Source organism: Acomys minous (genome assembly GCF_964271855.1).
Source record: "Acomys minous genome assembly, chromosome: 13".
In the NCBI taxonomy this organism is placed as follows: domain Eukaryota; kingdom Metazoa; phylum Chordata; class Mammalia; order Rodentia; family Muridae; genus Acomys; species Acomys minous.
Window position 1 is genome coordinate 750,750 of NC_140495.1, and position 25,171 is coordinate 775,920.

At 42.1% G+C, this 25,171-nt stretch overlaps 1 protein-coding gene across 5 annotated transcripts in view; it reads left to right on the forward strand.

Moving 5' to 3' along the window:
- LZTFL1 (leucine zipper transcription factor like 1) overlaps positions 1-20,791 on the forward strand; it is a 31,212-nt gene extending 10,421 nt beyond the window's left edge. For 3 of the 5 annotated variants that reach the window (XM_084753400.1, XM_084753401.1, XM_084753399.1), the window contains exons 8-10: positions 7,820-7,996; positions 8,816-8,919; positions 9,582-10,872. In XM_084753400.1, the coding sequence (XP_084609526.1) occupies positions 7,820-7,996; positions 8,816-8,919; positions 9,582-9,600 (300 nt within the window). In that variant the 3' untranslated portion in view covers positions 9,601-10,872. Of the gene's footprint in view, positions 1-7,819; positions 7,997-8,815; positions 8,920-9,581; positions 10,873-20,472 lie in introns of those variants that run through there. The other 2 variants (XR_014773738.1, XR_014773739.1) reach the window with 2 other exon arrangements.
- The last annotated feature ends 4,380 nt before the right edge of the window (positions 20,792-25,171 follow it).

Consider the following 25,171-nt stretch of genomic DNA (forward strand, 5'->3'; position numbering starts at 1 on the left):
GTAGCTGACAACTGCTCCACCTGCTGGGAGTCCAGCAGTGGATCACTGCCTCTCCTGGAGTCCAACACTGAGTGTGACGGGTATTGTGATTTTATGTGAGCAAAGCCATCTATGTGAATTTTCAGTGCAGAACTGTCTTTTCTACGGTTGTCATTGTAAATAATGGTAATAATAATCTAGTGTGCTAAATAATCCCTAAATCTACCTCTGTATGTTTTTTTCATTTCTAACATAATTATTTCTTATGGAATGCCCAAAGCTTATACATGCTAGGCCAGCACTCTCATACTGAGTTATATCTCCAGACTTCCTTAGATTTTTGTTAAACTTTATTCTATGAACAAATTCAAATGTGCAGAAATACAGAGCATAGTGTACTGAGCCCAGGAACCTAGGGCTCAGCTTTGTGGTCACCAGGCACACGGCCTGGCTGGCTCCTGCTTCTACCGTCTTCTGTTCAGCTGTTTTTTTAAAGTGAGTCTCAGATATGATTTTATCTGTAGATACTTACTGATGTGATATTTCTTACATTGCTAGGAGAAAAATAGGTGAATGTTCTAGAACAACTTTATAATTTCTTAAAATTTAAGCATTTACAAACATTTTTGGGCAATGAATTTATTTTTAAACCACTTGGAGTTTTGCTTCAAGCTTACCATTTGATACAAAAGCAAAGTGGATACACGCCTCTACTAATTGAAAGAGCTTTTTAGAATCTAAAAACAAAAAATCTAGAAACAAGCGTTTCTCTTGTAGTGTTGGTTGTTCTGGACTTGCTTTGTAGACCAGGCTGGCCTCGAACTCACAGAGATCCGCCTGCCTTTGCCTCCCAAGTGCAGAGATTAAAGGTGTGCGCCATGTCACCCAGCTGAGACTAAATATTTTTAAAAGTCAAGTATATTATTTCATTCTGTTGAAGACACTGCTTCCTCCCCATATTGAGCAAGTGTAGGCCCTTTTTCTGTGGTATCAGTGCCGTCTTTTTTTCTGCCACGAGTTTAACCCAGTCAAAATCAAGATCAGATGTAAGATTAGTGCTGCAGTTGTTAAATTATGCAGAATTATATATAACGCAACAGAGAAAACCTAAAACCTTGTGAATTTAGAAACTCTTATAATGTTCTCTATCATAGTTTCTTGAATAATAATTAAACCATACCTATTAAATTTTTATATGAATGTGACTGATCTTATTTTTACACCTACACTATTTGTTCTTTTGAGAGAAAAATCTCACTGTTTCCAGCTTGACTGGAACTTGGAACTATATAGTAGCCCACCTATATATCAATTTGAAGAATTCAAAATCTTTACTATGGTTTTCCCCCTTATTCAAAATTCTTTTTAGTTCATTTTTAATGGAAAATATCCACACCCTATATTTTGATCATGCTTTCTCTTCCCCTAATTCCTCCCAAGTCAACCCTGACTCACTCAACTTTGTTATCTTTCAAAACAAAAAAAGAAACACACACACACTTCACAAAACACAAAAAGGAAGATCAAAATAAACAATCAAAAGAACAATAAGAAAAAAATGTCAAAACAAAGAAAAATAAAACAAAAAGTCCACAAAAATAACACTGAGTTTATTTTGTTTTAGGCAGTTACTTCTGGGCATGGGCCTACCCTGAAGTGTGTGGTGGATATACCCAGACCGGCTCCATTAGAGCAAACTGATTTTCCCTCTGCCAGAAAAAATCAATTGCAGGTTTCTTCCTGGTTCGGGGTCACATCCCATGTCTGCTTCCCCTTCTCAGTGCTGGGACACTGCCTGGCTTAACCTGTACAGGTCATGCGTGATTCCACAGACCCTGTGCCTCATATGTGTATCAGGCCTGCTATGTCTGAAAGACGCTTGACTTTGCATCATGCCTCACTTCCAGCTCTTAAAGTCTGTCTTCCTCCTGTGATGCGTAGCTCTCTGGCTTTAAGGAGAGGGTTTTGATGAAAACATCTCATTGAGGACTGAGTGCTCCAACGCCTCTCTCTCTCTCTGCACATTGTCCAGTTGTGGCTCTTTGTGTTGTTCCCATCTACTGCAAGGAGCAGCTTCTCTGATGTGGATTAAGCAGACTTATCTATGGGTATAGCACAATGCCATTTTATTGCTTTGTTCTTTAACAGAACAATGCTATCAAGTTTTTCCCTCGGTCTGTGATCTAGCTAGTCTTGGGTTCTTAGCCACCTTAGCAGTGTCTGGTATGGGTTCCGTTTCATGGAGTGGGCCTTCAGTCTAATAAAAAAGTGGCTGGTCACTCCTGTAACATTTGTGTGACTATTGTACCTGAGTGTCCTGTAGGCAGGTTACTGTTATAGGTCTCAGGGTTCATAGCTGGGGGAGCGTGAGGCACTGATATTTTTCTCCTTCAGTAGGGTGCAGAGTATTTTCCAGAGTGCTAGTCAGTAGGCTTGAAGCTTCTAGTAGGCACCAGCTCAGCTTCTCCAAGTTCAGTGACGTAAGTGAGTGCTGTCTTCAGCAGCAAGGCCTCACCAGTGGATTGTGGAGTGTGAATCACGGCTTGGGCAGGAGCCTGAGGTACTTGGAGGGGCTAACAGCTCAACAAGATGTAACTCACTCCTGGCTCTGCAGGTTTTGCCTGTTGGCATAAGACGTCTAGTTGGAACATTCTCTCCCTATTGTTTGGTGACTCCATTCATTTATGTATTTTTAGGAAGCTTCTGCAGTAGTAATGCCCAGTGGCTCCACTAATAGCCTTTAATGTTAGTGTCCTCCCATGTTCCTGCCTTCCCCCTCTCTCCCATCTCCTCCCTGTTTAATCCTCCTGTTCTCATTTTCCTTTTTCTCCCCATATTATTCTACTTCTTTAAGAGATCCTCACTTCCCCTGTAGTCCCTTGCTAGGTACCTAAGCTCTGATTATTTTTATTATAGCAAGATACAAAAACAAAACAAAACAAAAACCACCAGTTTAAAACCTAATATTCACATATGAGAAAAAACATACAATGTTTGGTTTTTGGAGTCTGTTTTTTTACCTTACTCAGGATGATTTTTTTTCCTATTTCTACCCATTTACCTGTGAAATTCATAAAAATCATTTTTCTTAAAGCTGACTAAAATCCCATTATGTGAATGAATGTACTACAGTTTCATTGTCCATTCATCAATTGATGGACGTGTAAGCTGTTTCTAGTTTCTGGCTGTTATGAGTAGAGCAGCAATCAACACGGATGAGCAAGTTTTTGTAGTAGGATGCAGAGTTCTTTGGGTATATGCCCGAGGGTGGGACAGCTGGAGCTTGAGGTGGCTCTGTTTCCAATCTCCTGAAGAGCCACCTCACTGGTTCCATAGTGGCCGGACAAGTTTGCACTCCCAGCAGCAGTGTTCCCACATCTTTGGCAGCCTGTGATGTCATTTGCTTTATTGATCTTGGCCATTCTGCCTGGGGCAAGATGAACTCTCAAGTGATTGTAGTTTGTATTTCCCTGATGGCTGAGCATGTAGAACATTTCTTTACGTGTTTTCTCAGTCACTGGTTTTGCATCTTCTGGGAACTCTATGCTTAGTTGTATACCTCACTTTTAAAATTAGGTTACTTGTTTTATTGGTCAGGGTTATTTTAGTTTTTTATCTATTTTGAATACTAATTCTCTATTGGTGTATAATTGATAAAAGTTTTTTCTCATTCTGTAACCTGTCATTTTGTACAAATGCTGGTGTCTTCTGCCCTACAGGAGCTTTTCCGTTTCATGAGGCCCCATATGTTAATTGTTAGTCTTGTTGCCTGTTCTGTCAGTGTCCTGTTCAGAAGCCCTCTCCTCCTGTGCCAGTGAGTTCAAGACTATTATTCCGTGCTTACTGTTCTGTCAGACTCAGTGTATCTGGCCCCTGTACTGAGGCCCCTGAACCATTTGAGACTGGGTTCTGTGCAGGGTGTAAGTGTGGTTCTACTTGGATTCTTCTACATGCAGCCATCCAGTTTGACCAGCACCATTTGTTGATGATGCTCTCTTCTCTCCAGTGGGTGGTTTTGATTCTTTGTCAAAAATCCGATGTCTATAGGATGGTTATGTCTGGGTCTTCAGCTTGACCCCACTGATCCGTTTGTTTGTTGCCACACCATGCTATTTTATCATTATAGCTCTGTAATAAAACCTAAAATCTGAGACAGTGATACCTCTAACAGTTCTTTTATTATTTAGGGTTGTTTTAGCTATCCTGGTGTGTGCTTGCATGCATGCGAACCACTTCTTTGCTTCATTGGTTCTTTGTATTGTATTGTTGTTTTGTTTCTATTCTGTATCATTTCTTCTCGTTGTTCTAAATCTTTCAAATATGAGATCTGTTTAGTTTTTTTTTTTTAATGTAGGTACTTGGTGCTACTAATTGCCCATAGAACTGCCTTCATTGTATCCCATAGGTTTGGGTATGCTATGTTTTCATTTTCATTCAATTTTAAAGTTTTTATTTTCCATTTTGATTTCTATCTTGACCCATTTTTTTCATTTAGTAGTGAGTTGTGCAGTTCCCTTAAGTTTCTGTTGCTGTTGATAGCCAGCTTTAATCCACGGTGGTCAGATAGGATGTGGGGTGCTATTTAAATTTTCTTGTATCTGTTGAAACTTATTTTGTGTCCTAGTATGTGGTCAGTTCTGGAGAAAGTTCCATGAGCTGCTGAGAAGAAAGTATACTCTATAGTGATTCAGTAGGATGCTCTGTAGATGTCTACTAAAGCCATTTGGTTTGTGATGTATTTTGTCTGAATGACCGGTCTATTGGCAAGAGTGGGCTAAGTCACCCTCTATTGCAGTGTAAGGATTAATATGGACTTTAGCTGTAGTAGTCTTTCTTTTATGAGCTGAATGTCCTTATGCTTGGTGCATAAATGTTTAGAATTATAATATCCTCTTGGTGGGTTTTTCCTTAATGGGTATTTAGTGTCATTCCCTATCACTTCTGACTAGTTTTGGTTTGACGTCTATTTTATCAGATAGTAAAATGGCTATACCTTCTTGCTTTCTTGGGTCCATTTGCTTAGAGTACCTTTGTCTATGCTTTTATCCTGGGGTGATGTCTATCCTTGATGGTGAGATGGATCCTATTTTTAATTCAATCTGTTTTTCTGTGTCTTTTTTTTTTTTAAGACAAGGTTTCTCTGTGTAGCCCTGGCTGTCCTGGGACTTGCCTGCCTCTGCCTCTCAAGTCCTGTGATTAAAAATGTTTCCCCCCACTGCCTGGCCAGCCTGTGTCTTTTTATTGGTGAATTGAGACCACTAATACTGAGTTATTAATGAGCAGTATCTGTTGATTCCTGTTATTTTCTTCTTGTGATATGGGTTTTCCATTTTTTAAATTTACTGTTCTGGGATTATTTATTTGCACTTTTTTTTTTTTTTAGTTATTCTTCCCAGACTCAAGTTTTCCTTACAGTCCATTCTGTAGAACTAGATTAGTAGATCACTTAAATTTGGTTCCATTGTGGAATATTTTTCTTTCTGTCAATTATGATTTTGACAGTTTTACTGGGTATAGTAGTCTAGGCTGGCATCTGTAGTTTCTAAGAGTTTGTAGAACTGTCCAGGCCCTTCTGGTTTTCAGAGTCTCCATTGAAAAGTCAGGTGATGGTGCTCAAATGGCCTTGCCTTTATATGTGACTTGGTCTTTTTCTCTTGCAGATTTTAGTATCTTTTCTTTGTTCTGTACATTTAGTGTTTTGATTTTTTTTTTTTTTAAGGTATGCACTGCCACACTGGCTCTGAGTCAGGGTTGGTTTTGTTTTTTTAAGATTTATTTATTATGTATACAGTATTCTGCCTGCAAGCCAGAAGAGGGCACCAGATCTCACTGTAGATGGTTGTGAGCCACCATGTGGTTGCTGGGAATTGAACTCAGGACCTTTGGAAGAGCACTCATCCTCTGAGCCATCTCTCCAGCCCCCAGTGTTTTGATTTTTATGTGTTGTGGGGAATTTATTTTCTGGTCCTATATATCTGGTGTTCTGTATGCTTCTTATCCTGATAAGCACCTCTTTCTTTAGATTGGGGGAATTTTCATCCATGATTTTGTTAAAAATAGTTTATGTAACTTTGATCTGAGTCTCTTCTTTTTCTCCTGTCCTTATTATTGCAGATTCTTAAAGAAAAGATCTACTTATTTATTTATTTATATTTGTATTTTATGTATATGTGTTATGTGTATTTCCATGTGTGCCTTCATGACAGAAGAGGCATCAGCCCCTATTACAGATGGTCGTGAGCCACCATGCAGTTTCTGGGAATTGAACTCAGAACGTCTGGATGAGCAGCCAGTACTCTTAACTTCTGAGACATCTCTTCAGCCCCAGATTTAGTTTTTGCTTTTTGGCTTTTTTCAGTGTCCTGGATTTCCTGGCTATTTTGTACATGGATTTTTTTAAGATTTAACATTTTCTTTGGCTAAACTATCCTTTTCTTTTATCTTGTCTTTAAGACCTGAAATTCTTTTGTCCATGTTTTGTAATCTGTGAAGTTCTTAGTTTGATTTGTTTGGTTGTTTTGTCTTTGCTTTTTGAGACAGGGGCTTTCTGTGTAGCCTTGGCTGTCCTGAACTCAGTTTGTAGACCAGGCTGGCCTTCAGCTTACAGAGACCTTCTGCCTCTGTCTCCCTGAGTGCTGAGATTAAAGGTGTGTGCCACCATGCCCAGCTTGGTTTGAATTTTCTTTAGTGATTCTGTTTCTACGTTCATGCCTTGAAATGTTTTTATTATTTCATTCACCCATTTGTGTTTTCACTGTCTTCATTAAGTATTATGTCTTCCTTAGGGTCCTTGAACAGATTCCTATTGCTATTGTGAAGCCCTTGTCTTGTGTTGCTCAAGTCCTGTTACCATGTTTTCCTGGGGTCTGGAGGAGGCACATGTTCATGTTGGTAGTTTTGTGCTGAGATTTAGGCATCTGCATTTAAGGTGTTTGAAGTGTTTCTTGGTGCAGATATCTGGTTGTGTCTTTTTTGGGTGGGTATTCTGTTCTTTGTTTGCTACTGCCCACTCTGTGTCCTAAGCACATGGAGTGCTTCTGTAGGGTAACATGAAGGAATGGAGATGGACCAGGAGGAGAAGCTGACGCGGCAGCGTGAGAGACCAGGGGACTGGGGTCCGCACCAAAAGGCAGACCCAAGAAATGGAGATGTGGTGGGAAAGAAAATAGGCTGCTACAGGACAAAGAATTAAGTCCAGAAAAGTTGGAATGAAGAGCAAGAAAAGTTTGTTTTTTTAAATTTAGCTTTTCAGAATGATTTGTCAGGGGCTAGGATACAGCTCAGTGTACTAAATGCTTGCTTAGTGAGCACAAAGCCCTGGGTTTGATCCCTGGTACCGCATACACCAGGCATGCTGCTGCCTGCTCATCATCCTAGCACCTGGGAGGGTGTAAGCAGGAGGGTGGGTGTTCAAGGTCATCTCTGGCTACAAAGCAAGTTTGGGGCCAGCTTGATTTGTAGGAAACTCTGCCCCGCCCCCACCCACCCTTTTCCAAATGATTTGTCATTCCAACTCTGGTACACACAACTGCCAAATAAGATCTCATTTCTGTCTAGTTCATTTTTTAACTGAAATTCAAGCAGTTCAAAAATCCTGTTTTCTATATTTGTAATACAGTGACTACTGAGTATCTGCTATGTGTACACCGAGGCTGAGGCTGGACTGAGCCTACTTGGCACCCTTGCCGGGGCTGGCACTTGCCCAGACTGATGAGAAAAGCTGTGTGTGCACACAGCACACCATTACTCTTTCTCTCCTTGGTTGTTGGGTAACTGTTTTAAAAACAACTGTTATTTAGTGGATCAAGAGAAATTATACTCGTGTATTTATTTTTCATAGGATTTTATAAAGGCCCAAGACTTGGATGACTTGGAAAACACAGTTGCAGCTCTTCGGAGTGAATTTCAGAAGACACTTAATGACAAGACAGAAAACCAGAAGTCTTTGGAGGAGAACCTAGCAGCAGCCAAACATGACCTGCTCAGAGTCCAGGAGCAGCTGAGCATGGCTGAGAAGGTCAGGGGCATGTACTGAAGGATTTCACCTGCTCATGTCTGATTATCTGAGGCATACGGTGGAGAGGAGCAAACATGACTAGATAAATGCTAGACAGCTTCGGGGTGGGAAGATTATTTCTGTCCTGCATTTTAGCCAGTGTATGTTCTGGAGAGCTATCATTTCTGGCCACTCGCCTTCTCCCATCTTTGTGATAATCGATAAACTGCTTTCTTCCTCCTCCACATCCTGCCTCTGCCCTCCATGAGTACTAGGCAGGTGTGCTACCAGGTGTGCACAGTCCTGGGAACTTAAAAAGTCCTCAAGAGCTAGAAAGATGGCTCAGTGGTTATGGCTCTTGCAGATGGGATGGGGTTGGCTTTCGGCACTCACATCAGCTGGCTCACAACTGCCTATAATACCAATTCTTGGCATGAATGTCATTTACATAAACCCACACTATCATAAACACATACACGTAAGTAGAAAAGAAAGATTTTTTTAAAGACTCTCAAAAACCTTCTTCCTTGGGATTTAGAAAAATGTGGGTTTAGAAAAATATTGTACATATTTTAAGTGAAATTTAGTTTGTTTGTTGTACAGGTTCCCATATCTAGGGCAGAGTGTGATCCAGTTACTTGCTAACACTGTTACTTTGGAAAATTGTACTGTTTTATTAGCTTCTCATTTGAAGGGTTTTTTTAAGTTCAGGTGGTTTTAATTTTATACAAGTATGTTTTTAAGGAATTAGAAAATTAACAAACAGTGTGCATTTTTATCACATTTGTTATTCTTTCCTTAACATTTCTTAGTAATGGGCTGACATTTTTTACAAAGCAGGAGTTAGAGAAGAAATTTCAACAAACAGCAGCTTATCGAAATATGAAAGAGATTCTCACCAAAAAGAATGACCAAATCAAAGACCTGCGGAAAAGACTGGCAAAGTAAGCTGGCCGCCATGGGGTCCCTCTCTCCGCTTGCCTGCTGGTACCACCGCATCCGGCCCTGGGCTGGCCACTGTGGAGTCCACAGGGTTGCTTGTAGGCTCAGCTGGGCCTTTTCCCACACTGTGCTCAGGTCCTTAGCGGGATCCATAAGCAGGCAGTGGCACAGAAGCAGCCGCCAGCAAGGCAGCACCAGGTGTTTATGCTCCGTGCTGCTCTCCTGGTACTGATGTCCCTTGCTAGTTGGGTCACTTTTGCCATCAGTAGCTTTGCATAGAAACCTAGCTAAAGCTGACGTTTTGTTCTCAGGGAAAACATCTGTAAACTGAATTCAAGATTAGATTTGTCTTGGGAGGGAGTTTGTTAACCCTTAACCCATAGTCATGTCAGCTGTTCATGCTGATCTGAGGGTTGTTGTAATTGCAGTAGGCTATCATAGGTCTGAATTCCAGATGCAGGCCTGGAATCTGAGGACATATTAGATGAGTTGATGTAGACCCCAGGTCACCACACTGTAACACTAGCCTTGGGTGAGGCTGACTTCTCTATGCTAAGGGTGGGAAGTGAGCAGGAATGGAGTTGCCTGGGCCAGTTACCAGAGGCACCATGACAGCAGCAAGAAGAAAAGGGTCACGACGTTATGCTCTAAATTGTCTTTCCAGATACGAATCTGAAGATTAAAGACTGAAGGTTTTGTCTAAATCTGCCACACACGAACATACAAGCTGTCTCCACCCTCATCAGGCATGTATTTGAAGCATTTTGTCATGCTCTTTCCTTTTCCTAGTGTTTAGGCTTTGCCTGTAACATTAGAACTAACATTCTTATCTTCAGTTCTGTAACTGAGAAGAGAAAAAAATGTAATGGTTCTTTCCTGTTGTCCCCAACACCGCTGTCAAGTGCCCCAGTCTCTGCTCGTACAGTGAGATTGCTTCATGATAGAAAAGAGTGGAAAGAAGAGCCGTCCATCCTTTGGCGTTAGAGAGTGACCTTCCCATTGTGAGAGAAGCTGGCAGCATCTATGCTGTACAGCCCTGAACAGAAAGGCACGCAGTTAAGATGCACAAATAAACCTTTTATTTTTAATAATGAAACCTTAATGAATTTACTCTGTCTAATCATCAAAATGTATAAACTCATGGGACATATGTTTATTTTCTGCTCTGGTTAGCATTTTTAATCAGTGACAAGGGAGAGTGAGCTTCAGTGAGTGATGCCTCAGTTAACTTGGCGTCTCCCCATTGTGAGTGCTGCTTGTGAAAGGAGTTGCAGACAGTGTTACATCCTGACTTATCATGGGTCTGTGTTATACATGGAGCAGTCACATTGAACCTATAGTCTCACAGTTTAGAAATCAGATGGACGTGTAATCTTTATAATTATTTGCAGAATATCCTTTTAGCTTATATGTGAATTAGAGGTTTTTCAAACTTTGACTCAACATAAAGTCAGTGACTAGGTTCCAGGTTGGACTTTGGGTTGTGGTTTGTGTGTGTGTAGAGAAATGGCATTTTCAAGAGATTTTAATGTTTCTATTAGTGTACTTTTCCTTGAACAAGCATATATAAATATTAGAAACAGGACATCACACCTGCAGTGTGTGGTCAATGATGTGGTGTGAGAATAAAGCTCACAAGGCAGTAACCTCAGGAGAAAGCATTTACCTTCACATGCTAGCATGGAGGAAGTTTTCCTATGTCTCAAAGCAAACACGTCACATCCTGTGTGGACAACCTTAAGAGGCGCTCTTCTGTGTCCACAGATAGGCAGTTTATTCCCAGTAAGGCTACACTGAGAAGAGCTTACCCCTCTTTGTTATTTTCACTCCAGCTTTTAGTATTAGCTTTGAATGTACTGTGAGGTTTTTGTAGGCTTTGTTAAAAATACTAAAAGGAACAAATGATAGTTAGGTTATTTCTCCCTAAAAAAAACAAAACAAACAAACAAAAAACAGGGAAGGCAATCTTAGGATGAATGAATCTGAAAAAGAAGAGGACAATACAGTAACAAGCCAACATTTCCTACACGTTTCTCTCGCCCCTTATTTGTAGTTGGATCACTGCAGTTCCATGTAGGGCTCTGGCTCCACCCTGTGCTCCCTCTCTAAACTCCATCCCATCACTGTGGACCAGGATGTTCAGTGTAAGTCAGAAGCCAGAACTTCTGATTAAACGGAACATGTGTCGTTCAGAACCTGTTTATTGTATTCTCCCTACATCTTTCTCAGCTTAATTCCAGGAAGGAAAGACTTGCTAAGAAATGCATAATACATTGCTGGGTAAAATTTTTATTTGTTTTATTAGTAGTGGCTTTAAAATATTCTGTGTAGTGTGTTCTTCATATTAAATAATAAATTCAAAAATATTTCGGAAACCTTAAAAGCTGTTCAGCAGTAGATAAACAAATAGGTTGCATAATCAATGTGATGCCTCTTTCAACTTACACATTTACTGCTTCTGGCTTTGTCACCGTTCTGTTTTGCTTTTGCAGTTTTAAATGTTTATTTCACTTGGTTTCTTAGTTTTAAGATTTACCTCACTTAGCTGAAAAGGGCATTTTGGCTCTTTAGGAAACCAGGTCAAGCTCTGAGTGAGCTGTTAGTGTCCTGGAAACTGAGCAGTCTGCTGGTAACCCATCCTACTGAAGCCTTGAGCTGGGTACAGCTCTTAGTTTGCTGTACATGAGGCTCTGGGGTCAGTCCCTACACTAAACCAAAACCAAATAAAATGCAGCTTTGATTTAACTTTAAAATTCAAGCCTTCAAAATTATGATTGAGACATTTGTTCGCAAAAATAAAATGTAATCCAGGTGAGAGTGGTACGGAAGAATGGTAGGATGGAAGGACCCAGAGGGTCCATGAGCCCCACAAGGAGACCGTCAGTGCTGGCAGATCTGTACCCAGGGGGGCCGCACAAACTGCTGTACCAACAAGGACAATGCATGCAGACCTCCTATTTAGATGTAGCCAATGGTCAGCACATTCTCCACAGTTGTGCGGAGAACGGGAGACTGCCTCTGACATGAACCCTGTGTCCCCAATCTGACCACTTCCCCTTGGTGGGGAGGCCCAGTGCCAGTCAGAGGAAGGGGAGCTGACTATCCGGATGAGACCTGATAAGCTGTTGTCATGTGGTGGGGGAGGAGGTCTCCTTCTGTCAGAGGTCTAGGGGAGGGGACTAGAGCGAGACAGGGGTGGGGGGACAGAAAGATACACTTGAGATGTAATCTGAATAATAAAATAAAATATAAAAGGTTTTGTTACTAATAACTTCATTTTGACAATTAAATGGTTTTTGTTCTCATCTTACATTTGTATCTGTCTGTATTAAATAAATAGTTATTAGTCTTATAAATTTGATTATATAGAATATTTTGCTCTCTAGTATGTAATAATATTTGATAAGGCCTTTACTGTAATTTCCATTTTGATAAGCTGAATGAAATTTCTATAGCTTTACATTTTTACATGCTTGCATTTTTAATATATTAGATTATAAAACTTTGGTACTGTTTGCCCTCTGTTTATGCAATAGTGTCTGTGTTCTAAGGTTTGCCATTAGAAATTTAAGATATGATTTATCTCATGTAAGTAAGTCTTTGAGGATGATTCCATCTCAGCAAGCTAAACCACCATCAAAAACCAAACCAAGCAACCAAACAAAAGGCATTCAATATTTCCTGAAGGGAAATCATAAAGGTATCTTTCATACTGCCATCAATCACCTATTTTAGAATGTTAATTAATGAAAATTTTCAGAGCTGAAAATCTGGCTTACCAGTTAAAAGCACTTATTGATCTTGCAGAGAGCCAGGTTCAATTCCTAGCACCCACTTGACAGCTCATACCCATCTGTAACTCTAGTCCCAAGGCATCTGACACACTATTCTGACTTCCACAAGCACCAGGTACTCATGTGGTACTAAGACATACATGCAAAACACGCAAACACTTAAAGTAAAATAAATAAATCAAAAGAAAGAAGAAAATTTTAAAAATCAATCTCTTATAGTACTTTCTCTTTTTGTACTTATAACTATCATTTAATTACAAATTGTTAATTATGAGCAAAAAATACTTTGAAAATTGTGTGTGTGTGTGTGTGTGTGTGTGTGTGTGCGTGTGTGTGTGTGTGTGTGTGTGTGTAGATCAGAGGTCAATGTGGTAGCATTTTCTACTTTTTCTTTTTTTGAGGCAGGCTCTATCTCCAGTGTAGAGCTCACCGATTGGCTGGGTTGGACAACCACTAAGCCCCCAAGGTTCTTTCTGTCTCTCCCTCTCAGCACTGGGATTATAGGCCTGTGTTACTATGCCAGTGTCAAGAGGTGCTGAAGACTGAAATGCAGGTTTTTATGCTCTACCCACTGAGTGACCTCCCTATTCCCATCCTTTGTAATTTAAAATTTATCCATAAGCCCAATACCAAGCCAAATATCAATTTGTTAAAATGGGGGTTTATGAGCACTAAAAAAGAAATATGATCACTTGCTAGCAAGAAATCAGACCTGGGAACACAGGCCTAGCAGCCTGGGAGGCTGGCGTAGGAGGACCACAGTCCAAGGCCTGAAAGGGCTACAGAGTGGGGTCCAGTCCCTTCTGAGCAGTTGAGCAAGACTGCGTCAAAACAAAAGTGAGTAGAGGGCTAGGGATAGAGTTAAGTGGTGACGCATTTGCCTACCATGTACAACCTCCACTGCTGAAAGAAGAAAACAAAAGTGAAGAAATAAAGAAGGGGTCCAGAGAGCTGGTAGCAGTCCTCAGAGGACCCGGAGTCAGCACCCCTGCCTGTAGCTCAGCTCTAGCGCACCCAGCTGCCTGCTCTGGTCTTGCAGGGGACCCAGGTTCAGTTCCCAGCACCACAAAGTCGCCAACAATCTAACTCCAGTTCCAGGAGATCTGATGCCCTCTTCTGGCCTCCACAGGCAACTGCATGTATATGCGCGCATATATATATACTCATAAAATAAATAAATCCTTAAAGGGGGTTAAGAAATTGAGAAACAGAGTAGATTTTTAGGATTTTTTAAATGTTCTTATTCCCTGTGTGAGTGTGGGATGTGGATTCCACGGTGTTTATGTGGAAGTCAGAGGACAGCCTGTGGGAGTTGGCTCTCTCCATGTGATTCCAGGAAGCTAACTTAGCTCATCAGACTTGGCAACTGAATTTAAAAAAAAAAGACATGACTGGTCCTGAGTTTCAATACCACATGAATGAATTGGGTATAGTAAAACCAAAATAGCTCTGTGCGTAAAAGGGGAAAAATTTATTCCAAACCACCAAGGCTGTCCCTTGGGAAAGGGCATGGGGGTGGGGAGATGACGGAGGAAATTTCCAGGGTTTAAAAGGAACAGGTACCTGGGAGGGAGGGAACCTGGAACCTGGGGTGGAGGACTTTGAAGTGCACAACAGGCCTGTGAGGAGGGACAGAGGGTACAGAGTTGGAGTCTGTCGTGTCAGATTTTTTTTTGGACCATGGGAGTTACTGTTAGGATGTAGGGTTTTCTGTCATAATTAGTTTAAATATATTTAATGTCATATTTAGCAGATGTCTGATAAGCTTGAGGACTATCATATCTGTGTTTAATTTTTGTCTGTCTTTAGCTGTTTGTTGTAAACTATATCTTATAAATATAAGATAAATGTATACCCGGAGTCCCCAATGAGAGTCGGAGTCCAGTGTCGATGCAAATGCGTAGGAATGTATTGAGCCAACGCTACAGGGTCTGCCAAGCTCTTTCGAGCTGGAGACCCCGAGAAGCAGAAGCATGAGCTTTTTATTAAGCAGAACTTAGCAGAGAAATTTGACTGGTTAATAGAGCAGCATTGGGACTTTCTTAGTTGGGGAGGGGTAAGTACAATTTTTAAACACAAACTGTCTTTGAGTCAACTGGACTTTTCAAGGTTTCTCCTGTCCCTGCCACACACACACAGTGATCTGATATTACTGTCTGTCCTTGGTTCAGGCTGGACCCTACACAAGCTGGCTGTCTTTGAGTCAAGCTGGACCCTCTAGAAATTTACATGCTTTGGCCTTAATGGGGGTCCTTAAGGGAGGACTGGGTAGCCAACTTTTCTCAGACTTTGGCCTTGATGGGGATCCTGGCGGTGGGGGGGGGGAGGCTGGTTCCTTCACAGACCTTAATAAACTGCAGGTACCCCAAGGATCCCTTTTACCAGCAATAAAGAAAATGCTTCCTTTTAGCGAGTAGGAACTATTTTTCTCAAGTCCCTGAAGGGATGCTGGCTTTTGTCTAAATAGCAAGCTTTGGGGAAGGGGAGATAGCCACAAGCGCCTGTATCTGCTGAGCCATCTCTCTGGCCCCTTGTGGTCATGTCACATTAGGATTTTGTTACATCAGAATTGAGCAAAGCGACTGACAAAGGCCCTGTGGTAACCTTATTGAGGAAAGCTTTAGCTGTAACCGACCCTCTGTTCTTGGTCTGGGTGCATGCTGGAACCCTAAGACATTTGCAAAAACAGCTCCAAATACTTCTACTGAAGTATGACAAATCTGAGATACTGATCTGTGCTGTGTCCAGCTGCAATGAGTGAGGGTCAAGCTCTCCCTCTAGTCAGACTGCCTTCAGGTCCAGTCAGGAAACCACATGGTGGGGCTGCCTAGAAGCAAAGCTAAGAATCGATGGAGTGATTGTCAATGGCTACTGGTTTCTGGGGGTTTTTTGTTTTTGTGTTTTTGAGTATGTGGATTTTATTTTGGTTTGTGGTTTTTGTTTTGTTTTGTTGTGTTGTGATGAGACAGTTTCTCTGTGTAACCTTGGCTATCATGGACTTGCTTTGTAGACCATGCTGATCTAGAACTCACAGAGATCTGCCTGCCTCTGCTTCCCCAAGTGCTAAATTACAGGCAAGCACCACCATGCCCAGCCTAAGTTTATTTTTAATTGAGATGTTTGAGAATTAGTAGTAGTAGTTATACAACGTTTTATATATATATATATATATATACTAAAATCCACTGAATCAGACTGTTCAAAAAGGTTGATTTGATATGTGAATTATATCACAAAGTAAACATCTGGATGTAAAGGGTGGTACGTTAAAGCAACCAGGAGGCAGCTCATACAGTATGCGCCCAGTCAGCCTCTGCCACCCTGTGTACCACGGTAGAGTCTTTTGTCTTGGGGGCGGTGCCTGGTAGTCCATGTTTTCAACAATAAGACAAAAGAGAAATACCAACAAGGTTAACAGGACAAGCTACATTCTTTACCATTGGGAATTGTACTGAAGCCAAAGGGAGCTTTTTTTCGTCCTCCTTTTCTAGTCTAGATTTCCCCTCAACTAGCTCTTCTACTGGTTAGCCCTGCTCACCTTGTCCCCAAATATCACCATGCATTCCTATGAACACCCATTGCCCCTGACATAGCACTAGTCCCAGCTCTATATGACAAATGAGGTAAGTCACCTTCTGCCACTGTGGCCACTCCTCCCTGGGCAGCAGCCATGGCTTTGAATTAAGTGGAGACACTGAGAACCAGGGACACTACCCTCCATGCTGACCGAGAACAAGCCTTACTAGGCTTCTTTCAAAAGAGGACATGTTCCATGTAATGGGAGGCGACTCTCCTGAAGGAAGGGAATGGGAGTTACTTGTGTGAGACCCTGGAGTTCAGGGAACTTTGGGAAACTAGGATCTGGACAGACCCAGATAGGTCTAACCCCTTTCCAACTAGAGCACAGGATCAGACAAGGTTTTCCAGGCATGGAATTTGAGAATGTGGTCCTCTGTATAACCTTTACAGTCCCTGGGCCTGATTCTGAGCATATTTCTGAATGGAAATTGGATACCTCCAAATGTTGCTACGACATCTGAGGTATTAATAGAGGCTAATCTGCCTTTTTCTTCATGCCAATCTTTGTTTGTTGTGCTTTTTTTTTTCTCCAAGACAGTTTCTCTGTGCAGCCCTGGCTGTCCTGGAACTCTACAGACCAGGCCAGCCTGAAACTCTCACCTGTGCCTCCCAGGTGCTAGGATTGAAGGCGTGAGCCACCACTGCTGGACTTCATGCCAATTTTTAAATTGTGTGCATGAGTGCTGGTGCCTACAAAGTTCTCTTCTGGGGCTATTCACGGATCAGCTTTGTTCTTTGGACTTCTCCCAAATCTATGAGATTTTGGTTTAAGTAGTCTACTTGGGAGCCTGTCCCAGGAAGGATGAGGGCATAGGGCAAGGGGTGGAAAAGAATGTTACCACTGCGCAATGCCTGAGGAGTGAGGAAGCCAGGACTGTACCCTGAGTTATGGGGATTGTCCTAGACTGCTAACCCTCAACACTAATTTGGCCTGGGCTTTAAAAAAAAAAAAAAAGAACCCTGGACTCTGTACCTGTACCACCCTCTGTCTTTGTGATTTGTGTCAGGCCCACTCATTGTACATGCTGTTGTTGTTGTTTATTTTGTTTGGAGACAGGATTTCTGTTCTAGAACTTACTATTTAGACCTGGCTGGCCTGGAATTCACAAAGATTCACCTGCCTCTGCCTCTTCAGTGCTGGAATTAAAGGTGTCTTTCATTACCACCCAGCTGTATATGTTCAGTACAGATATTGATGAAATTGAACTGCTCTCAGCAAAAGTGTTGTCTAAAGCAGTGTTTTTAAAAAAGCAAACTCATCTAGGTTATAAAATCAACTGTTTTCTTTTTTTCTTAATTTATTTACTTATTCACTTTGCATCCCTATCATAGCCACCTCCCTTCTCTCCTCCTGGTTCACCCTCCCTCCTTTTCCCCTCTCCCCTCCCCTATTCCTCAGAAAAGGGGAGCCTCACCTTCCCACCCCAGAAGGTGGGCACAGAAATGAGCACATCCTCTTCCCCTGTGGCCTAGTGAGGCAGCCCTGCCAGTGGGAAGTGATCAAAAAGCAGTCAGAGTCCATGTCAGACACAGCCCCTGCTCCCCTTACTAGGGGACACACACAAAACATGGGCTGCCATGGACTACATCTGTGTAATCTAGTCATGGTCCTAGGTTGGTGTTTCAGTCTCCAGATGCCCCTCTGGCTCCTCATTTGTTGGTTCTATTGGTCGTCTTGTGAGGCTCTTGTCACCTCAGGGTCCTACTAGCCATCCTCCCACTTTTCCACAAGACTCTTCACCCAGTGTTTGGCTATGAGTCTCCACATCTGTTTTGAGCCACTGGTGGGTGTAGCCTCTCAGGACAGTTATGCTAGGCTCCTGTCTGTGAGCATAGCAGAGTACTGTTAATAGTGTCAGGGGTTGGAGCTCTTCTATGGGGTGGGTCTTGGGTTGGGCCAGTTGGACATTCCCTCAATCTCTGCTGTACCCTGTACATCTTGTAGGCAGGGTAAATTTTGTGGGTGGGTTGGTGTTCCCCTCCCTCCCCTGGAAGTCCTGTCTAGTTAGAGGGTGTTGTCTTAAGTCTCCATGACCCCTGCTACTAGGAGTCTCAGCTAGAGTCACCTCCTTATTCTCCCTGAAGCCTACCCTCTCCTGTGTCTCCAGCTTGTCACCGAGATGCCTCCACCCACGGTTTGTCTTCTCTCGGCAGACCCTCTGTCTTCCCTACCCCGCTCTCCAGGTCTGATCTCCACCCTCATCACTCTCTGTGCTCCCTCTCCTACCTTGTTTCCTCTCTTCAGCCACTCGCACTATCTATTCTGTTTCCCCTTCTGAGTGAGACTTAATCATCCTGCCTTAGGGCCTCCTTGTTACTTACCTTCTTTGGGTCTGTGACAGCACATGCTGGTGGAAAGTGTGGAGAAAGGGGAACACTCCTCCAATGCTGGTGGGAGTGCAAACTTGTACAACCAGTTTGGAAGTCAATCTGGTGCTTTCTCAAAAAATTGGGAATAGCTTTCCCTCAAGACTCAGCTTTACCACACTTGGCTATATACCCAAAGGATGCTCCACCATACAACAAGGACATTTGCTCAACTGTGTTCGTAGCAGCTTTATTTTTAATAGCCAGAATTTGGAATAAAGAAATTGTGGTGCATTTACACAGTGGAATATAACTCAGCTATTAAAAACAAGGAAATCTTGGAATTTGCAGGCAAATGGATGGAACTATAAAAGATCATCCAGAGTAAGGTAAGCCAGACCCAAAAAGACACACATGGCATGTACTCAAATATAACTGGATTTTAGTCATATAGTTCAGGATAAATCAAATGTTTTCTATAAATTAATTATTTAATATTGAATTTTTCCATATGACCTGGGCACTAAAACAGTTTTTAATGTAGAATAGAATCTCCTACCTTTGTAAAAGGAAGTTACTAAACATAATTTTTAATGACTACTATACACTTCAGTATTCTCAAAGAAAGCTAACTCTTTAATAAGTTTGTAAACACAAAAGCAGTTCTTTGAATTGCTGTGTCTATGTTTTATGGTTTGCCTGTGTCCTTTCCTATTAAACTGGGTGCTAACAAAATGGTTTTACCCAGTGTGTCAATATCTGTTTTCATTTCTAATGTGGCCTTGCAAAACAGACAAGCTTACTAGGACCTCATGTCCATCCAGGATGAGGGCTTCAGCACCTGTTCCTAAGAGTGAGGTCTAGAGGTGTGTGGCATTTCAGTATCCTCAAGACTTCCTAGATTGCCTTACATGAGATTACCAGTCCTCCAGGTTATCAGTTTTGTTTTAGATACATGAAGTTTGTAAGGATAAGTACATGTTCTGTGTGTTGTTTCTTTTGCTGTATTGCACTTGCCAGGATTTCTAGTTAACTAGAAATGGTTGTAAAACACACTTTTGCTTCATTCACAGTCTCAGGGGAAATGCTTTAAATATTTTAAAAAGAAGTATATACGCAATATTCTGTATCAGTTAAGGAAGTTCTTTCCTAGTTTCCTAAAAAAAAAAAAAAAAAAACACAAACAGGTGTTAAAATTTTCAAAATTCTTTTTCTGCATCTACTAAGATGATAATGCAGTTTTCTTTTTATATTCGTATTGTAAATTACAGTGCTTAATTTTTTTTTAAGTTTGGTTTACTTTTTTAAAGACAGTCTTACTACATAACCCAGGGTGGTCTTGAAATCTTGATTTTTGGGACCTTCTTTTCCCGGGTGCTTTTTTTTTTTTTTTTTTAATATTTAAACTACCCTCAGCTGTTAATAGTGCTTAGCCACAGCAGTGGGTAGGTGCTGTAGGAGGGTGCCTCTGTCCTCTAGTAGGCCTTGCAGGCAAGTATCAAACTGTTTCTAATCTTAGACTTGGCAAGATGCCTTCTGATTCTCCCAGAACAGGAGAGCATGGGAAGCCATCTGAAGCCGCCTCCCACTCACATCCTTGTCCCTTGGGAGGCTGCAGTGAGCTCAGAATAGACTGACCTGCAAAATGAGAAATACTTACTAGGGGGTCTAGACTTGGCTCCTCAGTAATAGAGACCTCCCAACTGCTTTGATGAGCTGTTGTCCTTTTTGATATGTGGGAAGGAGACCCAAGAAGCTGGCACCTTTGCCTCACTCTCGTTTGTTATTGATGCAAGTAATAAATTGCCCGAACCTAAAACCAGCCCCTCTGTCTTGTCTGCCCTTGATCTCACTTGGCTGCTGCTGTATACCTAGGTATCCAGGAGCCATATCTGCGCCTTGAGGACTGTGTAGCTGAAGAAAGTGCCTCACCCAAGCTTATGCTCCTTCAGGAGGAAAGGGGAGGAGACTGCCCAGCAGCAGTCATCTGAAGTATGAAGATGTTGCTCTCAGGCCCAGTGTGTCTTGTCTTCCCAGGGTCTAAGCCACCTGCTGACTCTCATGCTGTGGCCCTCAGGCGCCCGGCATATCTGTGCCATGGCCTGCCTCCCCCTGCACTCTGACTTCAGTGATAAGTTGTCCTTTTATATATTGCTGACATATTATTGAATGTTTTACAATATTCACATCAAAACTGGTCTGGAATTTTCCTTCCTTGGTAAACATCTGTTACTTGAAAGCTGCCAACAATGTTTTTAAGCCCATAAATAATTAACTTTTTCTCAAAAAGCTTGATCTCCGGTCATATTCAGCAAAACCTTTGAATACTTGAACCAGCATTTATAAGTACAGACAGTGATCTGAAGTAAACCTGTTTTGAGAACAGGACAGTAGAGCAGAAAGGGAGTGAGTAGTAGGAACAATGACCAACTCGCTGTGTCTCTCAGGACAGTTCCCATCAACCCAGCAGAGGTCCTGCGTGACTTGGGCTCCACAGCAATGGGGCGTGTCTTCAGAGTGGACAGTATGGAGCCAGCTATCAGTGTTGTATTGTGGCTGGTATTGTGACTGTTCCTTACAGTCCTCAGCTGCCCAGCTTCCGTTTCCTGTGCTGAGTGTTCTTACCACATACTTTTCGACCTCAAAATGACATTTTAGGCTTTTTCTAGGATCCACAGGGTTTACTTTAGATGATTATTACATTATCCTATTTTTAATTGCTTTGTTTTATCAGACCTTTTAGGTAATATGTATCCATTTTAAGGGAATATATAATGAATTTTGGTAAATGTGAATCCCCACATGACACTGCCACAATTATGAAATAGGATATTGTATCTTTCCCAGCCCCTGTATCAGTCTTCCTGATTCTGGCACCTGAGCAACCATTGATCTGATAGCTTAATGTACCTTTTAAAAAATTCATATGATAGAATCATAAGGTAATTGCTAAATGTGGCTTCTTTCATTCAACTAAGTATATTTACTATTTAAGATCTGTCCTTTTCCATGTAGGTGCCAGTAACATATTCCTTTTACTGTTGAGAAGTGCCCCAGTGTATGGTCTATCATAATTTATTCAACCAAATCTCAACAGTGCTTTCAGCGATATTTACTAAACCTCATATATATATATATATATATTTTTTTTTGCTTGGGTGCCTATTGTGTGCCATTTGAGATACAGCATGAATGAAACGCCATGTGCCTAATGGGGTTAAAGATGCTCTAGAAAACAAACATTAGTAACTAGATTATATAACTACAGGCATTAGCTCCTTATGGCTGGTCTAACGAATTGCACAGTTGGTGGCTTACCATAACAGAAGTGTGTTCTTTCTTAGTTACAGAAGCCAAAAACCCTAAGTCAAGATGTGGTAAGTTGGCTCTTGCTGTATACTCTGATGAAGATGTGCCCTGTGCCTTTCCTGGGGCTTCTGACTCCGAGCGTTGCTCTACGCTCTTGTCACCTTCTTTTCTATGTTCCCTTTCCCAAGAGCACTTGGACTGGATTTACTGTCCATGCTAATCCAGCATGCTCTCATCTTGAGACCCTTAATTACATCCGGAAGAACCCTTTAGATTGTAGGTGGACGCACCAAGTGTTAAACAGTGTTAACAGGAAAGTAGAGTAACTAGACAAGGGTGCTGGAGGACTGCAGGTCAGTAGTGTGGTCAGGACAGTCCGGTGAGACAGCGAACAAGAGCAGTGAGAACAGCAAGCCACACGCACTGCCTGGGGATGATCTGGTACATTAAAAGGCAGCGAGGAATCATGTGGCTGAAGCCTGCCAGTGGGAATATTGTAAGGTTCAATGTTGATTGATTTGGAACAGGGTCTCACTGTGTAGCCCTGGCTGTCCTGGAGCCTGCTTTGTTGACCAGGCTCACCTTAAACTCACAGAGATCCACTTGCCTCACCTCCCCCATGCTGGGATTAGAACTTTTAAAGAGTTATTTGCTATTTATTTTATATGTATGAGTGTTTTACCTGCGTGTTTTTGCATACCACATGCATGCCTGGTGCTGGGAACAGAGCCCATGTCTCTGCAAGAGCAGCCAGTGCACTTAACTACTGGTTTATCCAGCCCTATGGGCTCAGGATTTTACACTTAAGAACGTGGAAAGCTTTTGCAAGGTTGTGAATCTTAAGATGATTTAAAAAGAACAAAACAAAACAAAACACACCTGACAGTAATATTAGAGGAGGCTATTCTGTGGCCATCCGAGCCATTCGGGAGCCACACAGGTAAAAGTAGCAAGCTAGACTAGAAGTGTGCAGGTGGGACGAGTGTTTGAGACTCAGCAGACTGCAAGGTGTACACACCATACGCACATAAGTCACAGAATCTTGCCACAGGATTCTTCTAGAGCCCAGATGAAGACTCACCCCGTATCTGCACCCACAGAGCACTCTGGCCTCTCCCAGGTACTTTCGTCCTACAAAAGCACCCACTCTCCTGAGCTGTAGCACCTATGGTTCATCTGGGCTGTCTGGCTATGTTGTTTCCATTGTTTAACTATGTAATGGGACCATACATCCTATGTATTCCACTGCGTCCTCCTCCATCCACCACTGGGGTAAAATTTCAGAGATTTCATCTCTGTTATTGCATATAGCAATCATTTGCTGCTGCTTATTGCTATATAGAATTCACCTTTTGTGAATACCCTGTCCTTTAATCACCTGTTTTACTAGTGATGCACATTTGGAGGTTTCCAGTTTGGGCACAGAGAATTATATAAACATAAAGTGTGGTGTCATTTCTCAGTCACAGCACATGAATATTCAATATTAGTGGATATTGCTCAGTCTTTCCAAGTTGCCAACACTGTAGGAGAGCTTGGTTTTGGAGGTAAAATTTTAACAGCGTATCATCCCTGATTCACAGACGATGAAGAGAACTCGGGGCTTGACTCCAAGGGTTTGCAGCTGGGCCAGGCTGGAAGGGCTCAGTCTGTATTAGTTGTATTGGAAGCAGGGATAGAAAAGTAGGACTTGTTTTATATAAGCCTGAGATGCCAAATGGGGTACCACACAGGGGCTTGGTCTGGGTTAGACGCGAAGCACTAGGAGCGTCAGGAATGGGCATGCTAAGCGTGGCAGAGGTGGTCCCACCAAGGGAGTAAGGTGGGAGCGCAGGGTGCCCTGACGTCATGACATCTAAGAGAAGAGAGAGTCAGCAAGGAAACTAAATAGCAGGAGCCTGTCAGGCCACAGGGAAACCTAGAGGGTCCTTAGAGGCAACCTCAGGGTAATACATCTGCAAGAAGAGGTTTGTCTGGGTCAGACAGGGCAAGAAGAGGACTGACAAGGTGCCATTTCAGTGAGGTATGTCGCGCAGGGCATTGCTTGAGACCATACTAGTTTTGCTGTTGACTTTTGCCGGTGAGAACGGGCTGGCCTGAGTAACTAGAGGAAGTATTAGGAAGAGAGACAGGGCGGCCACTAGGGACAGGATGAGAATGAAACTTTCTAAGCAAAGACGTGAAGGAAGTCAGGGAGCTGCGCATGGGTGTCTGGAGAGGACACAGCAGTGCAGAGATGAGGCTCTGGTAGAGCAGCGGGTGGTGTGCTATGCTTGGAGCCTTGAACAGGGAGAATAGTGGGAAAGTTGGTCACAAAAGCAGTGAGGGGTCAGGTCACTGCTATGGTTCCTCATAGCTCACTGCAAATACTTTGTCTTTTGTGCTGAATGGGAGAGCTGCTCAGAGGGTTAAGGCCAAAGAGTGACATGGTTTGACCTAGTTTGACAAGCTTCAGCACCATGATTAGCAGTGATGTGTCACATGCTAACCCTTTAATCTCCAGAACACAGTGAGTTCTGCTGTTATCCCCAAGTTGCATCAACACTGTGCTTGGAGGTCTAAACCAAAGCAAAAGCTAGAAAACAAAATGGCCAGTGCTTCTAGGTGACAATGATTGTGCATGTTGAAAACAGCGCTCTGCAGGGCTATGAGAGCAGAACTTGAGGCTGTGGAGTCTACCTACCACACATGGTCAAAGTGTTCACCTATAAGAAAAATTCAGCAATGTAATTCAGTTGGTCTTTGTTGCTTCAAGTTCTATACAGTAACAGTTGACACAACAGAAAGATGTCCATAGTCATTGTATATGATTTTATACAATTCTCCCTGTGACTGATTGATCAAGCCGATAACAGAATTAGTAAGGAAGTGGAATATAGAGACTGAAGTAACACATTGGGCCCAGTAAATACAGCACACATAACCCTCTTTGCACTGCACCCCACCTTCCTCTTAAGCACAGTACTAGTATATTATGAAAATCAGCCAGCCTTATACTGCTCCATGTTTCAAAGCCAAATGGGTTCTAAAACAGTAGTTTTAGAAAATCACCAGATGTTATGTCCAGAGTAATGAAACAACAGCTGCAAACAGAATGTCTGGGCAGTAAAGAAAGTAAAACATGAAAGAGATGATGTCACTGTAAAGCTCAAACCCATGCAAATCAAAAGCATTTCTTTTTCAGAGTATGCAGGAAAGTGTAGTCGTTCCTGTGACCAAATATCTGACCAGAAGAAAAAGGAGGAGGGGGAGGAGGAGGAACAAG